This window comes from Geotrypetes seraphini, chromosome 8 (genome assembly GCF_902459505.1).
Source record: "Geotrypetes seraphini chromosome 8, aGeoSer1.1, whole genome shotgun sequence".
Taxonomy (NCBI): domain Eukaryota; kingdom Metazoa; phylum Chordata; class Amphibia; order Gymnophiona; family Dermophiidae; genus Geotrypetes; species Geotrypetes seraphini.
Window position 1 is genome coordinate 128,302,003 of NC_047091.1, and position 18,606 is coordinate 128,320,608.

Below are 18,606 nucleotides of genomic sequence, written 5' to 3' on the forward strand. Positions count from 1 at the left end.
AATATCACTGTGCATATGGATAATGAGTTGAAAAGCAAAACAGCAGCATATTTAAACTAAAATGTATTGGTTTTCTACATGTAAATGGTTCATATCTCCCCCCATCCAAACAGACACCTGCTCATAAAAAAGCAAGAAGGCAGCCTCTGGCCCCCTCTCCTACCCAAGATTTTTGGGGAACTGCTTAGACTGACCTGTCAGCTCGGGGAGGACAGGGGCACTCGCCAAAGGGGTCCGCTCTACACAGAATTCTAAAATAAAATGGAAAAAATGTAGGAAGCTTTTACAGCTGCAGTTCTAAGAAATACCTAATTATACAGCTGGAATTTAAGGCACATAGAATTTCATATCCTCTCTTTCTGAGCTATATACCACAGATATTGAATTCTATTTTTTGCTTGGCCATTTGTTCAACCAGAACCAGCATGCTTTGAGCTAAAGTACAATCAGCCTTCATTCATAAGGACCCATGATTTTTCCCCTATTCCAAAACTATCACCTCATCCAACCATTGTAATGATAGTTCATGACCAGAGCTACACATCTCTGCTCTTTCTGAGATCCAGGATGAGTACATTCTGTCTTTAGCCACTAGGTGTCACCATAGTGCAATGTCTAAGATTCCTTCTATTCACCCAGGGACCATAAAAAAAGAATATTGAATCTGAATAATCTGACAGATGAGGCCAATCTTGCTTGGCACTGCTTTGCTGATCCTTCAGGTATGCTGACTAAAGCACACAGTTAAGGACCAGACTAAGGGAAGAAGCTGTTTAAATATAGGGTGTTTCACCGTTTCAAAGATCTGAGCCTTTTACTTTGAAAAACAAAATTGTACAAGACCATAAAAAAGAAGACCCCTAAGAATAAGCCTAAACGAGAAAGCAAAAGAGACAAGTACAACACGCTAGCATTTAAAATATCTGGCCATTATCACTACTAGAAAAATACTCCAGGAGCATCTATCAGACAGCCTAAGGGTAGAGGTCTCTCTTTTAGTCCATTCCACTCCTAATCTATATCAATACAGTACTGCATGGTTCTGCGCTTATGCAGTCTAATACATACACACAGCCTGCATGCACACGCCAGCCCCCACACACATTCGGGAGGCGGTTCTATAACAGGATGCCACCATTTAGTTGCCAAAACCAAGCAGGTAGTGAACCTGTTCTATTAGTGCACTTACATGCGTAATTGCTGTTAGGTTAGTATTTTGCAAGACTGAATTCATAAGAATACATTTAAGTGCTAACATTTATGACATCTATGGCTCATATAAATCTCAGTACTTAAATGCAGCATTTGTGTGTGCAATTCACAGTATTCTGTAAATTAAGCATGTAAATGTTAGCTCTTCCTATGCCCCACTCAAGATACTCCCCATGAATGCCCCCTGACAATTATGCACTAAGCCATAGCTCGTAATTACAGAAAGAGACTTGGGAGTACTGATCGACATGTCGATGAAGCCCGTCTGTGCAAAGTGCGGCGGCAGCGGTGAAAAGGGCGAACAGAATGCTTGGAATGATTAAGAAGGAGATCATGAACAAATCGGAGAAGGTTATCATGCAACTGTACCGGGCCATGGTGCGACCCCCACCTGGAATACTGTGTCCAGCACTTGTTGCCGTACTTGAAGAAGGACACAGTACTACTCAAAAGGGTCCAGAGAAGAGCGACTAAAATGGTTAAGGGGCTGGAGGAGTTGCCGTACAGCGAGAGATTAGAGAAACTGGGCCTCTTCTCCCTTGAAAAGAAGAGACTGAGAGGAGACATGATTGGAACGTTCAAGAAAATGAAGGGAATAGACTTAGTAGATAAAGACAGGTTGTTCACCCTCTCCAAGGTAGGGAGAATGAGAGGGCACTCTTTAAAGTTGAAAGGGGATAGATTCCGTACAAATGTAAGGAAGTTCTTCTTCACCCAGAGAGTGGTAGACAACTGGAATACTCTTCCGGAGGCTGTCATAGGGGAAAACACCCTCCAGGGATTCAAGATAAAGTTAGACAAGTTCCTGTTAGACTAGAACGTATGCAGATAAGGCTAGTCTCAGTTAGGGCTCTGGTCCTTGACCTAAGGGCCGCCGCGGGAGTGGACTGCTGGGCACGATGGACCACTGGTCTGACCCAGCAGCGGCAATTCTTATGTTCTTAATAACGGTTAGGCAAATTACTGCCATTTATGTGCATAAATTTCAGAACTCTATAAATGTAAGCACAAAAATGGCAGTTAAATTCGGGCAACCTGTTATAGAATGAGGGGTCTACTCTTCAGGTGCATAGACAGTGTCATATGTGCATAGGCGATATTTACTGTACTTCTATTTCTGTTTATACTTCTGTCCTCCCCAGAAAAGGGAATCCAAGGCAATTTGTACCATAAACCAATAAAATACATCTTAAGAATAAGAATGGCAATATAGTAAACATTAAAGACCCTAATGCAAACCTGCCCTGTACCCATTCTCACTATGGAAGGCAATAGACTGCATCTTACTTTAACAATTAAAAATATTCCCTCACAAATATCAGAATCACATTATAGAAACAAATGAAACAGAATCCATAACAAAATACATAATACAACATATACACATACAATGCAATGTGCATACACAACTGTTAATGCAAACCCTGTCTTCCATACACATCCAGCAGTATGTACACATTCTACACTATGTATGCATACAAACTATTCCCTAAACACACAGCAGCTGTGTTATACTTACTGTCCTCCATATGCGCGCGCGCACACACACATGTACATAGCACTGAATACTTACATATAATTCTTTATAAACACAGTGCTGTCACCTCACACCACATACTTTATAAATTACTGCACCACACAAACACACCATCCTCAATAGACACATACAGCACTGAGTACACAGACTCAGTGTTCCCTGTACACATACCAACCCAGTTGTCAGGAGTCATACATATTCACCAAGCATATCTTGTGTGGTGGGGTGTGTTCTGAATACTGAATACCAAGGAATCCTGTGTGTGTTGGAAAAGGTAACCTCTTATTTCACCGAGATCTTTGTCTTCTTGTTTCACGGTTCTTGAAGTATTTGTACTTTATCTGTTGGATTGCAACCTTTCATTTAGCATGTTTATTTTTTTTTCTCTTTTCTTCATCTGCTTTGCATTTTTTTTTAGTGCAGATGAATGCCACTGTAGTTTTCTGGAGGTTTTTTCTTGTAAATTATTTATTTTGCCTTAGTTATACAGTATGTACTTTCTGTAATCATGGTTCTGGTATTAACTGCAGAGGAATATTGGAGTGTATTAAATTTCCATGTATATATTTGATCTTTTTTCTTAGTATTTGGGAGATTAGCACTAGAGAAATTGTCATCTGACTTTCTACAGTTAAAGTACTATGAGCGGCACCTTGTACTAAATGTATAAAAGGTAGAAATCCATTAACATAACAGTAGAAACATATGCACAGCAATCTTTCCTAAATTATGAATTAGCTTATAAATTATTTATTTATTCAATTTTCTATACCGTTCTCCCAGGACAGCTCAGAATGGTTTACATGAATTTATTTAGGTACTCAAGCATTTTTCCCTGTCTGTCCCAGAGGACTCACAATCTATGTAATGTACCTGGGGCATTGGGGGGATTAAGTGACTTGCCCAGGGTCACAAGGAGTAGTGTGGGTTTGAACTCACAACCCTGGGGTGCTGAGGCTGTAGCTTTAACCACTGCGCCATAATCTCCCCTTAATTACTGAAACATACAAACCGCTGAGAATTCTTTTGTAAACATTAGTTTTTACAATGGGATTTTTTTGAGGAAAAGCAGGATATGCATTCCTCATGGATGATTGTTCTTAGATGGAGTCTGAGCCAAAGATGTGGCTCCACAACTTCTAGAACTTTTGTCATGTTCTACTGAGCATACACAGGATATCACAGTGATCACACAGGATCACTTCAATTCATCTTTTTCAATAGTTGTGTTTTTCAATGTGGTGCTGTTGCAGCTGTGTTGTGGAAACCCATTTTTTTCAATGTTCTAAGTTTTCTTGTTTTTGCAACTCTTTCTACAGCCGTATGAATGCATTGGGCATCATCAGACACTCGTATTTTCCTGAAAATTAAGTCATCTGATTGCTCTATGGCTATATATTGCTGGTGTCACAGCAGGAGGTGGTCAGCAACTTCGAGGTACATCTGGTGCTGTCATATAATATTGATCGCAAACCACCACAATTTATATATGCTTTAAGTAGGTGCTAAGAGCAATATCTGTGGTTACAACAGTTTCCATAAAATGCCTCTCAAGAGGGCTTTGAAACAGTAAGAACATATGAATACTCTTATTCAAAGAAATTTAATCCAGCTGTATTGGAATCAGCAACACCAAAGAATCCTGGAGATGCTTCAGAGAGTAGTTAAAACCCCTCTTATTGACTTACAAGTGCATTCACTCTGCAGCTCTGCAATATCTCTCCTCTCTTATCTCTTCCTATATTCCTCCGCAGGAACTCTGCTCATTGGGTAACTCTCTCCTTTGCTACCTGATTCACTTCAATGAATTGATTCGAATCAATTCACTTTATAGAAAAATACGACTCACCGATTCAGCGAGTCCTGACTTTTCTCCGGGCCTCTTAATGTAGCAGCAGCAGTGGTGACAATGGCCGGCGGGAAAAGGCAGTGCTCCAAACAGGCAGCTTCTGGCCTGCCCTGCTACGGCTTCCCTCTTCCACATTACTGATGATGTGGCAGAGGGAAGCCCTAGCGGGGCAGGCAAGAAGCTGCCTGTTTGATGCGCTGCCTTTTCCTGACAGCCACCATCACTGCTGCTGCTGCTTTGGGAGGCCCAAAGGGTGGAGGTCGGTTGGTCAGTGCTGCATAGGAGGGAGGAAAGCTGCTGCACAGGTGGATGGGAGGGAGGGAGGGATGAAAAGCTGCACAGGGGTATAGAAGGGAGGAAAGCTGCTGCACATTGGGGGAAAGAGAGCAGAGGAGAGAGGAAGAATTGTTGGACATGGGGTGGAGGAGAGGAAGGAAGAGATGCAACAGATGTAGAAATGGGTGAGAGGGAGAATTCCTGCATATTGTGGAGGAGAGGGATACAAGCATTGAGAAGAGAGAGGGAGAAATGTTGGACATAGGGTGGAGGGCAAGGAGAGATGGTGCATGGGGAGAGAGAAAGAAATGTTGAACATGATAATGGAGGGGGGAGGAAGGGAGAGATGCTGAACAGAGAGGTTTGACCCAGGGCACAAGGCAGGAAGAGAGAGAGAGAGAGAGAGATGGTAGACAGTAGGAAAGAGATGTTGGATATGGCACTGGAAGGGAAAGTACAGAAATGAAAGATGGATGGTGAGACAGAGAAAGAAGAAAACGTCAAATGGGCAGGAATCCCTGGTGAGCGAGTTAACAGAAGACAAACAAAAACTGGAGCCTGAATAATAAAATGACCAGACAACAAAAGGTAGAAAAATAATTTTATTGTATATTTTGTGATTACAATGTCAGATTTGAAATGTGTATCCTGCCAGAGCTGGTGTTAAGACAGCGAGCGTGAGCTAAGCCTAACAGGGAGAGGAAGTCTTTTTTGTTTACATCACAGCACCGGTGTGGGGTTAGAGAGGGCAAAGGGGAGAGGTTGGGTTGAGTGAAGAGGCTGCAAAATAAACCCACCAGGACATTTGAAAAAAATGCCCAACTGGGCAGGAAAAGTGAATCGAATTGAATCAAATTGAAAAATCAATTCAATGGGCCAAATTGAATCGAAAAAAATTTTCCATGAATCGAGCAGCACTAATCTGTACCCTTCTCCTCTACTACTAATTCAAAGCTACGTCCCTTCTCTCTTTCTGCACCATAAGCCTGGAATAGACTGCCTGAGTCTCTGTACATCAAGTTCCATCTCTGGCAGTATTCAAATCTAGGCTAAAGCCCACTTTTTTAGATTGCTTTTAACTTATAACTCCCATTCACTTGTAATGCTCCCATGCCTGTTTTCTCTCTGAGAAACTCCCTAAACCCGTACTTGACCTGTTTGTTTACTTGATTAGATTGTAAGCTCTACTAAGCAGGGACAGTCTCTTGAATATTTAATGTACAATGCTGGGTACATCTAGTAACACTATAGAAATGACAAGTAGTAGTAATTATGGGGTACTTTTGGCTTGCTCTTTGGGCTAGGAGAAGGAAGCGGGGAATTCACCAACCTGAAAGAGTAAGATTGTTTATTTTTGTTTTGTATTTTGCTCACGTGCAGTGTATTATTTGCTTTGATTTTTTTTTTTTTTTTTTTTAGGCTTTGTTCTTGTAGACTTTATGCTTTTGTTTGTAACACTTTGCTTTTATCAATAAAAAGAAATGGACCCTGGATTAATGTTGTGCCAGAGGATTGTATGTTAGCTGGGAAAATTATTGACCAGCTTCTAATAAATAATGCTGAGAGCAAAAGGTCTGTGGTGTACAAAGGCAGACAAGCCAAGAGCTGCATCTTAGAATGGGAAATAGGGGCATAGCCACGGGACGCTGCAGTGAAATGGCTTCTGGGTCAGTTGTAAGCAGCGAGTAAGGACATAAGAATAGCTATACTGGGTCAGACCAATGGTCTATCTAGCCCAGTATCCTTTTTTTCAACAGTGGATAATCCAGGTCACAATACCAATTTCAGGGTAAGCACTGGCTTCCCCCATGTCTGTTTCAAGAGCAGAGTATGGATTTTTCTTCCAAGAACGTATCCAAACCTTTTTTTAAACCTGGCTTTGCTAACCACTATTACAACATCTTCTGGCAATGAGTTCCAGAGTTTAAATGAGTTCAGTGAAAAAATATTTCCTCCAATTTGTTTTAAAGGTATTTCCCTGTAACTTCATTGAGTGTCCCCTCATCTTTGTAATTTTTGAAAAAATTAAAAATGGATTCACTTTTACCCATTCCATACCGCTCAGGATTTTGTAGACCTCAATTATATCCCCCCTCAGCCATCTCTTTTCCAAGCTGAAGAGCCCTAATCTCTTTAGCCTTTCCTCATATGAGAGGAGTTCCATCCCCTTTATCATTTTGATTGCTCTTCTTTTGAATCTTTCCTAATTCTACTATATCTTTTTTTGAGATACAGCATCTAGAATTAAACACAATATTCAAGGTGAGGCATTATAATATTTTTGGTCTTATTTACCATCCCTTTCTTAATAGTTCCTAGCATCTTGTTTGCTCTTTTGGCCACCACCACACACTGGGTGAAAGATTTCAGTGTACATTTCATTCTTGTTATTTGCATGTCCCAGATGCACGATTTTGCGTATCCACAGTTGCATGCATTTTGATCACTATTCACCATTCACGATGCTGTGTTTGTGTATTTGTGGACCTGCAAACTTAGCTTTCTTTGCTTTTACTTTCTCTTTGTGGTTTTGGTGTTTGCTTCCAGAAATGGCCACCAAGTGTCAAGAGTGACCCACAAGCATAAAGAAAGAAACATAAGAACCTGAGTGCCATAGTGGAACAGACCAATGGAATCTCTACCACTATTGCTGGCCCTTTGAAGAAGATAGCACTGAATGGAGAGAGGGAGGGAGAGAAGGAGGTACAGGGCCATGGAGCTTCCCTTGATGCCAGCTGTCAGGTTGCACTGTTGCTGGGTAAGCCTGAGTTTTTGGAGAAGCTCGAAAAGGTAGACATGGGAGAGGATCTAGATCGGGGAAGAAAAGACTGGGCAATGAGAGGGAGGAAAGGAAGAATTGTTGGACATGGGAGGGAAGGATGAGAGGGGAGAGATGCTGCACGGAAGGACAAGAAGGGAGATGTGCTGCAGGGAAGAAGGAGCAAAAGGGGGGACAGATGCTGCAGGAGGAAAAGGGGCTGCAGGGAGGAGAAGGGCAAGAGAAGGGAGAGATGCTGTATTGGAAGGGGATATATGTTGGACCTATAGTGCAAGAGAGAGGGGAAGAAAGATGAAAAGATGTTGGATATGGCATTGGAGGAGACAGCGGGAGACATAGATAATGGGAGGGAGGGAGATATGCTGGACCATCTGGGAAGGGAGCAGGATGGAAGAGAAAAAGGATTGGAGGGTAGAGTAAGAGGAACAGGGAGTTCTCAGGTTATCAGGGAGAGGAGATACAATAAAGCAGATGCTGACCTAGAAGGATAGAGGGAAAAGATGCTGGGAATAGTGGAACAATGTGGGAGAGGCTGGAATGAGAGGAAGATAATGATTACAAGAGGTAACACCAGGTTAAAGATGAATGGGAATGGAAGGTTGAAGAAGGAGTGAGTGAGGAATAGGAGAGCTAATAGGGAAGAATAGGAGATAGAATCTGATAGGTTGCTGAAAATTATACAGAAGAAGGGTGAGAAAGAGGGTAACTTTTGAGTGAACTGAAAGCATTAAAGAAAAAAGGAGGAAAGACCAGTATGTCAGAGGCAGGTATAGTGAGAGACTGGAATGAGACAGGAGAGAGGAGAAAAGATAAATGGACAGCAGCCACTTGAAGAAGAACTAGCAGAGGAAAGCAGAAAAGAGAAATTGGAACCAACATGATACAGACAACAAAGATAGAAGAAAGCATTTTAGTTTTATTAACTCAAATATGTTAGCTTTGGGAAATATGCATATCAGATGTTTTTGTATTGTGTTTACTAGAAAAGGAAATGCATTCCTTTTTTTTTATTTCTCCACTGTTGCAGTACATGCTGTTTAACTTGGGATTCCCAATTCAATTTTTGTCTAAGTATTTTTATTTCTAATTTGTGATCCCTTGTTTTATATATGGTGAGGGTATATCAGTGTAATGGTAATGGCAATTGAAGAGATTAGAGGGGATAAAAGGGGCCCCCTCCTTTATTTTCTAACCTGGACCCTACCATATCCAGCACGGGCCCTGACCCTAACCCTTGCTATAGCTGGTGAGGATCCCCAAGCCTCTCCAGCTGAAGACCTCCTCTAAAAGCCGCCAGAACTCTCTTTTACCAGGCTCTGAAGTCTGCAGCAACATCCTTGAGCCATTGACAACTAAGTATGCGTGGGGTGTTGGTATCAGTGGCTCATGAACGTTTCTGCTGTTTGCCAAGCTTGGTAAAAGGGAGTTCTAGCTGCCTTTGGAGGAAGTCTTCAGGAGCATAGGGAGAAGAGTGGAAGCTGAGAGAAATTTTTTGCCCACCCACAATTGGCTCTGGTTATACCACTGGTGGGAAAGACATGCATATGAAAGCCTGCAGGTGTAGACTATAGTATGGAGGCTCAAAACAGCTGAGCCTGGGGAACTTTATTGCCTATTTGGCAATTGCACTTTGAATAAAGATGTGAAAGTTACTGATTAACTGTGTAAATAAAGAATACATAAAGTAGTTTTAAAGATAGAAAACAGAGTAGGGACAGCAACAACGAGACCAGCCACAACCACCGAGAGCACACAGACCCGATACTACCAAGAGTGTTAACTCTTCCCCCCATGCAATCCGCTAAGAAGAGGCACGGGCAGTGTGTCTGGGAGGGAATGCATGGATGGGAGAACATCTCAGGGGAGGAGACATAGGCATCCTGGGACTGTCGGCCAAGTCTCTTCCCTGAAGAAGCCCTTTCTGGAAACGTCAATCGCTCCTCCTAAACTTACTTGCTCCACTTCATCACTTCATCATGCTTCTATTCCTTTCTCTCCTCTCTTCTACCTTCCAAAGTACTTAGATCAATGCTGTCTTATTAAAATGTTTATTTTATTTTTATTTTTCCTCTAACTCTACTTTTCACTTCTCCATTACCCTCCAGGTACTTTAGTTAGATTGTGAGCCTTCGGGACAGTAAGGGAATTTTTCAAGTACCTTTCTTTTTTCTAATCTTAATGTATATTTTCTGTAAACCGCTTAGAACCTAACGGATGTAGCGGTATATAAGAAATAAATTACATTACATTACATTACTTAAATAACAAGGAGAAAAAACATCTCAGAACTTCAATTGCAGCAGCTCATGCAGTCTTGACTGCTCTGGTTTAATCATCAATTAGAAAGAAAATCTCACACATTATTATTACATATGGAGGGCCATAATCAAAAGAAACGTCTAAGTCCAATTTGGACGTAGGGCGCTAGTTGCCCAAAGTCTGCACCGGTAAAATGTCCATTCTCGAAAAGTACGTCTAAACTATTCTGTTTTTTGAAAATCGTCTATTTTTATACCACATTCTTGACCATAAATTCATCCAACTCCCAAACACCCAGAACAAGACCTTTTGAATGTAGGAGGGGCCAGTATTGTGACATGGCAACAGAACAGTGAGGCACCTTACAGGGCACGGCTGTGAACTTCACAAAAAAGGGTGCCACATAAACATCTCACCAGAACTCCCTTATATGTTATGGTGAGCCCCCCCAAACCCACTATACCCATCTGTCAACAACCCCAATAGCTCTTATGGATGCAGGTAGCACCTATATGGCAGTACAGTTGGGTTTGTTTGTTTTTTTGGTAGGCTCACATTTTCCACCATGAATGTGGTGGTTAGAGTGGCAAGGTTTGGTCACTTTATGAAGAATTGCTATGAGAAGAATCTTTCCCTCACAGAACTGGTTAGAGGGGAAGAAAGGCATAAAGCTGAATGTTAAGAAGCCTGTTTGTTTAAAGCAGAGGAGCCATTTGTATTGTTGGAAGATCTTTCTTTTGACTTTGATGTCTTTGTTCTTTGTTGTTTTGTATTTGTAATAATAATAAAACAGATTTGAACATAAAGTAGAGGAGCCATGGGGCTCCAGAATTAAACTGTCTAAGGCCCCAATGTTCTAAACCTAGGGCTCCTTTTACTAAGGTGCGCTGTTTTTAGCGCGTGCAAACCATGCGCTAAATGGAAAAATACTAACGCAAGCTCTATGGAGGCGTTAGCATTTAGCGCACGCGACATTGTAGCACGCGCTAAGCGCATGCTAAAACCACTAGCGCACCTTAGTAAAAGGAGCCCCTACTGTGCATTTAACGATCGATCCTAAACCAGTTCTAACCAGTTTAGTGTTGAAGTATTTTACCTATTGATGCTCATATTTGCCTTTGTCTTTTCCAGGCTTCGTAGCAGCCTCCTACTCAGCTATGCAAATTTAGTACAACGAGGTCATTAATATTAAAACGAGCACTTCAAGCGATGCCCTAACATTGTACTTCTCTACCCCTCCCCTCTGCCTTAAACACATATGATGCGTGCCAATAAGGCACGCCTATGATTGACACACATGCCAAACTACAACGTAGATTTTCCTGGTGAGTGAGCATATCCTTGAGCTATTTTTGCGCATGCATTGGTCGTTTTCTTTTACGACCAATCAGATAGGATTACGGCAGACCTCCACGAACCTCATTTGCATGCAAAGTTGTTTGAACATCATTTTCAAATCAGACAATTTACAAGCACCACAGTGACCCACAGAATTTTAATGATGATTTTAGAGAATTGAGGCCTAAGTAGGACTAATGGCTGGAACATTAATAAAGGAATGTGCCAAGAGAAATGAGGATTCCTGGGAATTTACCCTGAGTATAAAGGTTACCAAGAATTGAGACTGCTGCTGGCTGAACTACATGTATAAGAAATGTCTCTGAGCTATTTTCTTAGAATCCAAGCCTTGTGTTTGGCACTGGAAGGCTAACAACGTGCTAAATTAGTAAGAGAGAGAGAGATTCTGTTAAATTGAAACACTGACAGCCACAATGCTTATAAGCATACATACCATCGTCCATCTGTACAAAATCCCAACTTACAGTATTTTGTGAACTCAAAGATCATTCATATACATGTACACAGAAAGCTGTATGTGCAGCCATGAACAACTGTACTATACATTCACCATTTATACATGTAGCATTATGTGATATATACTGTTCTCCATACAAACACAACATCCCCTTCCATACACAGAACTAATACACACATCCCTTTCCTGAACAGACACAGGATGCTTTGGAGAGGAAGCTGCTCCTTTTCATTGGTGCTATGCCATCCCTTTTTCTACTCCTATGACATCATGCTTGAACAGTAACGGCCTCTTTTACAAAGCCACGCAACAACAGCCCCGAAGCATGGGCTTCGGAGCCATTAGCGCGGCTTTGTAAAAGAGGCTGTAAGTGTTATCTATCTTGAAAACATGAAACAACTTCCCACATTTCTTCACTAACCCTCAGGTCCCTACCAACTTAAGGATGGATGCACAAAGCTCCGGCAACCCAGTAAAAAATACTGGGCTGGGAGTGATTTTGTTTTGCCGGGCTATGCTCAGCACAAATAGCATAAAAACCATATGCTTATTATTTGTGCTTTGCAGCCAGGTGAAAGGGGAGGAACTGTGCCTGGTGCCTGTGCAGAAGAGCAAATTGGTAGGCACAGCCCTTCTGTGCAGGTCCAATACAGCTCCAAATTGCTAGAGCTTGTGAGCATTTTTTTTTTTTTTAAATTTGTGACTTGCTCAGATTCAAACTCTCAATCTCAGTCTGTTAAGGTAGGAGCTCTAATCACTGAGCCACTCTCCACACTTGTGCACAGCTGTGCTGAGCACTGATAAGCAGTGGGGAAAAAAAAAAAGCGGTCTGAGGCTGAAAGGTATGTACAGTATGTGTGTGTGTGCGTGCATGTGTGTTTGTTATTGCTTATCAGAGCTCAGCACAGCCGTGCACAAGTGTGCAGAATGGCTCAGTGGTAAGAACTCCTGCCTCAGCAACCTGAGGTTGTGGATTTGATCCTGGACAAGTTTGATAGTGATTTTGGATGTAGCTGTTGTGTGTCTGTTAAGTGAGTGTATATCCTGCCCCTGACAGCTGAGCAGGACATACACTTACCTAACAGATGCACAAACCCACTACCAGCAGCTCCAGATCTGCAGGAAAAATTCCCCGGTAAGAGGTGGGTTCTTTGTAATTCATTTGCAATGGGTTCTCGGTGGCTGCTACCATTATTGTTAAAAGCCCCCAAGAACAATTTTGAGCATCTGAGACTGAGCTGTCTTGTAAGTAAGATTGGCTACAACTGGTCTTAATTTCACGGCAATCCATAAGAGATTCAACAAACATCTTTTGGTCATATTATATGTCAGTGTATAGTGATGAAGCCCTGAGGGGTGATGGGGAGGGCAACTTGGAGATTAAACTTACCAGGGAACTGGTACGTGTAGCCTGGTGCAATGCCAGTATAATTGCGACTGGTATAAGTGGTAGCCTGGAAACCTGGGTATCCTGTAAGATACAGAAAGAGTTCATTTGCGAACTACTTGCACCAATTTCCACTTCAACAAGACAGGACTGAAGGAAGAATCACAGCAACAATATTTATACATTTGAATTATTATGCATGTCATTATGTTAAACAGTGTTGGCTTCTTTAGTTGATTACCTTCATCAATTATTTTAATTCTGCAATTTGATTTCAGCAGTGCATTTGATCTTGTCTTTATGCTATAGGAATTTCAGGCTGTGTTTTTAAAGATGGTTTGAGGTTTTTTTGAAAAATCACAGATATCGGGTTTATAGTGAAGGAATATAATCTCAGGTCTGGAATAATGACTGTGGAGTCCCGCAGGGTTCTCCACTCTCTCCGATTTTTTTAAATATTTAAATGGCCTCACCAGATACTAAATTGTCAAAGCTGAATTTGAAATTATATAGTTATGCTGATGAAATAACCATAGCAATTCCTATTATTTATACTTTATATCAACCGTATTGGAACTGGTAGAACAATGGGCCAAAGAATTTAGTTTAAAACTAAATGCTAATAAAATGAAAATCTTTTGGCTATTCTATTAATCCTACTATTAAAATACTAGGAATTATTTTAGATTTATTCTCTGACTTTTGATACCCAAATTGATGCTTAGGATTTTATAGTGCGAAGTTTCCACAAAATAAAGAAACTTTTTTTTAACCAATTTCGATTTTTCAGCTTTCTGACTATTAATGCAATCTTTGGTTCTAAGTGCATTGGATTATTTGTTTTATATATATCTTTATTCATTTTAAAGCCAAAAATAAGTGCAACATATTATACAGACATTTTACACTTTAACAGCACTTAAATTCTATCAAATTCTATTTATGACAAATACATATATCATCCCCCCTTTTCTACATATCCAACAATTGCACTCAGATTAAAAGTATCCACCCACCCACCCTGGATGTGTATGATCAAAGGGCAAAATCAACAATCACTCCTTACAGAATTTTGTCAATGGCTCCCAAACATCCATAAATTTCCTATAATGTGCCTGTTGTGTGGCCATCATACGTTCCATTTTAAAAATGTGACATAGAGCGTACATTGGATTATTGCAATATGATCTATCTGGGTTCCCACAAGAACACTAAATAGGATGAGAGTTATTCAAACCACAGCAGTATGTCTAATTTTTAGTTTGAAAAAACTGGAACATGTAACACCCTACTATCAAAAGTTACATTGGCTTCCAGTAGAAGCAAGAATAATTTTCAAATTTGCCTGTTTATGTTATAAAACACTGTTTGGTCTCACTCTGAGCTATCTTTTAAAACATTTCAAATTGTCTGAAATTAATCGATGTACCTTTGGTATCACTTTGTTCTCTTTTCCATCTTTAAAAGGCTGTATATATAAAAGATTCCTTAAAAGGACTTTGGCCTTCCAAGCAGGTAAATGGAATAAGAATTTAAGCGGTCTGATTATGTCTTCCTTCTCTTATCAGGACTTTAGAAAATTACTGAAAACTTATTTGTTTGATAAATTTGTATAATGATTTGTCAATTTTATTGAATCTGTGATTTTGACAATGTAATTTGATGTGACATCACTGTGTTTGTACAATTTCTTTCTTGTTGTAAACCGCGTTGAACTGCGAGGTATTGCGGTCTATAAACAAAGTTATTATTATTATTAAATGCTTAGATAAGTAATGATGAGTGTTCATTTTCATTTATTACATTTATAGACTAAGTTCAAACTCCTAAACTGGTATTTAGTTTTCTCCAAAGCAACTAGTGTTGTCCATATCAACGCCAATGTGGCTGGTTTGCTCAAAACAGACAGCTTTAGAGCAAGAGAAGTCCTCACAGGGCTAGAATGAACAATCCCATCTCTATTTCCTCCACAGACCTCACCAAAAGTTATTCCTCTCCCTTGCTGTGGTTCCCTAAACTGAGGGCTACAACTACATCTGAGGATAGGAGATAACATTGTCTGTGTCAAACCTCACTCCAGGATTCAAGCTCTCAGTCACAGTGACAGCATTGCTAATTCAAGTCATTCCCTGCAGCATGATCTCTCCCAGCATAGAAAGGGGTTTTTCTTGTTGCATAGGATTTTTTGGACCCCAGTTTGTTTTACAAAAGTTAGACAGTTCTAAATCTAATAGATGCTGGCATTGTCATATTGATATAGGGACTTTGGATCATCTGTTGTTTTATTGTTCTTTGATACTTCATTTTTGGAAGTCAATATGGGGCAAAATTAATGTTGTACTTGGGTCATCGATACCATTGACTTATGAAGCCATAATTTGTGGTACTTTACTACATGTTTACTACAGAGATTTCGGCAGTTGGAACCCAAACACAGTACCAGGTAAAGCTTTGGATTCTTGCCCAGAAATAGCTAAGAAGAAAAAATGTAAAAAGTTTAAATTGAATCAGGTTGGGCAGACTGGATGGACCATTCGGGTCTTTATCTGCCGTCATCTACTATGTTACTATGTATGTTAAACCTTCTTTGGATCGTTATAAAAGCCGGCTTTTCATAATAATGACGGGAATAGCAATGCAGATGATTACACGCAACTGGAAGAGTTATTATAGACTTAATTATACTTTTTGGTGGGCAAACTTATGTTGCAGTTACAAATATGAAAGAATGAGTGCTGAATTTTTGGGATATAGTAATGCATTTAGAAGGGTGTGGAGCCCGTTGACATCATTTGTGAATCACAAGACCCAGCGTGGATAACTAAAGAAGTAAAGAAAGCAATAGGAGATAAGAATTCATTCCGGAAATGGGAAAAAGGACAAAACCGAGGAAAACTGGAAAGAGCACAGGAAGCATCAAAAAGAATGTCACCTCATGGTTAGAAGAGCAAAAAGAGAATATGAAGAGAGGCTAGCCAGGGAAGCACGAAATTTCAAACCGTTCTTCAGATATGTTAAAGGGAAGCAGCCAGCTAGGGAGGAGGTGGGACCGCTGGATGACGGAGATAGGAAAGGAGTGGTGAAGGAGGAAAAAGAAGTGGCGGATAGACTAAACATGTTCTTTTCGTCAGTATTTACAAAAGAGAACACATCCAACATGCTGGAACATGAAAAAATCTTCAAAAGAAATCAAGCAGAAAAATTAACATCCATGGAGGTAAGCCTTGAAGACGTACACAAGCAGATAGATAGATTAAAACTGACAAATCTCCGGGCCCGGACGGAATCCACCCTAGGGTATTGAAAGAACTAAAGGAGGAAATAGCAGAACTACTACAGCAGGTTTGTAATCTATCCCTGAAAACAGGCGTGATCCCGGAGGATTGGAAGATAGCTAATGTTACGCCCATCTTTAAAAAAGGATCGAGAGGTGACCCGGGGGAACAACAGACCAGTAAGTTTGACTTCGGTTCCGGGGAAGATGGCGGAAGCGCTGATAAAAGACAGCATCAACGAGCATCTAGAAAGGAATAAACTGATGAAAACAAGCCAACATGGCTTCTGCAAGGGAAGATCGTGCCTAACGAACTTATTGCACTTCTTTGAAGGAATTAACAAATGGATGGACAAAGGGGAGCCCATAGACATTGTATACTTAGATTTCCAAAAAGCCTTTGACAAGGTACCCCATGAACACCTACTATGGAAACTGAAGAACCATGGGGTGGAAGGAGACGTACATAGATGGCCACTACTCGGACTGGAGGAGGGTCACGAGTGGTGTTCTGCAGGGGTCGATACTTTGACCGCTGCTGTTCAATGTATTTATAAATGATCTAGAAACAGGGACAAAGTGCGAAGTAATAAAATTTGCAGATGACACCAAACTATTTAGTGGAGTTGGGACAAGAGAGGACTGTGAAGATTTACAAAGGGACATGAACAAACTAGAAGAGTGGGCGACGAGATGGCAGATGAAGTTTAATGTAGAGAAATGTAAAGTCCTGCATGTAGGAAACAGAAACCCGAAATACAGCTATACGATGGGAGGGCTGGTAATGGATGAAAGTACCCAAGAAAAGGACTTGGGGGTAATAGTGGACAACACAATGAAGCCGTCAGCACAGTGCACAGTAGAGAGTTGCGCGGGGACAGAAATCCCACCCGTCCCCACCCGTCCCCGCCAAAATCCCACCCATCCCCACCCGTCCCCGTGAGGAATCCCTCCGTCCCCACCCGTCCCCGTGAGGAATCCCTCCGTCCCCACCCGTCCCCGCGAGGAATCCCCTCTGTCCCCACCCGTCCCCGCGAGGAATCCCCTCCGTCCCCACCCGTCCCCGCGAGGAATCCCCTCCGTCACCATCCTTCCCTATAAACTTCAGAAATAGTTATTTTATTTAATTATGCTACTGAATTAAAGGCTCTGGTAGAGACCCATTTACAAATAAGCAAAGAGACTATTAATTTGGAAATATTAATTGGGAAGAATACATACTTTGTAAATGGGTTTCTACCAGAACCTCTAATGTAAATATAAAATATAAATACTCAGCTGATGAGAACCCACAAACTGTCAGCTGAGGACTTCCTTTGCAGTTGGCCTGGGGTCCCTTTTGCCAAGCTTGGCAGGCAGCAGTAGCGTCCCTGAGTCACAGATGCTGGCACCTCAGTGGCTCATGGATGCTGCCAGCGACTGCTGTGCTTGGTGGAGGGGAGTTCTGACCATCTCTAGAGGAGGTCCTCTGCTGGCGGTGCTTGGGGATCCCCACCAGTCACAGCAAGGGCCAACAAGTACTTCAACACTGTAGAAATAAAACCAGAAATGCATTTCCTTTTCTTTTGAACACAAAACAAAGATATCTGCCATATACATTTCCCAAGGCAGATGACTCTATGCAATGTCACCTCGGTAACAAAATACAAAAATAGACAAATACACCCCCTCCCTTTTTACTAAACCACAATAGTAGGTTTTAGCACAGGGAGTTACGCTGAATGCCTCGCGCTGCTCTCAATGCTCATAGGCTCCCTGCGCTAAAAAACAATATTGCGGTTTAGTAAAAGGGAGCCATAGTGCAAAATATAGACAGCAGATATAAATTCTCAAAACAGACACATTTTGATCACTAAATTGAAAATAAAATCATTTTTCCTATCTTTGCTGTTTGGTGATTTCATGAGTCTCTGGTTGCACTTTCTTCTTCTGACTGTGCATCCAATCTTTCTTCCTTTCTTTCAGCCTCCTGTATGTTTCCTCTCCTCCAGACCTCATTCTCTCCCCCAACTTTTTCTTTCTGTCTCCCTGTTCCCCCTTCTTTCTGTCTCTCTGTCTGCCCCCTTTCTTTCTTTCTCCGTGCCCTCCCCCAAGCCACTCGGTTTGCTGCCACCGCCATCGGGGAATAGTCCCCAAGCCACCGCTGTCCCAAGCTTTCCCTGCAGAAGCGTCGCGCTGACCAGCATTCCGCTCCCTGACGTCAATTCTGACGTAGGA

At 41.3% G+C, this 18,606-nt stretch overlaps 1 protein-coding gene across 2 annotated transcripts in view; it reads right to left on the bottom strand.

Annotated features, from left to right (window-relative positions):
- MSI1 (musashi RNA binding protein 1) overlaps positions 1–18,606 on the bottom strand; it is a 99,308-nt gene that overhangs the window by 19,694 nt on the left and 61,008 nt on the right. Inside the window, exons 10-11 of one of the 2 annotated variants that reach the window (XM_033956164.1) lie at positions 13,119–13,199; positions 195–251 (exon numbers count right to left, since the gene is read on the bottom strand). In XM_033956164.1, the coding sequence (XP_033812055.1) occupies positions 195–251; positions 13,119–13,199 (138 nt within the window). The remainder of the gene's footprint in view (positions 1–194; positions 252–13,118; positions 13,200–18,606) is intronic. The other variant, XM_033956165.1, reaches the window with a different exon arrangement.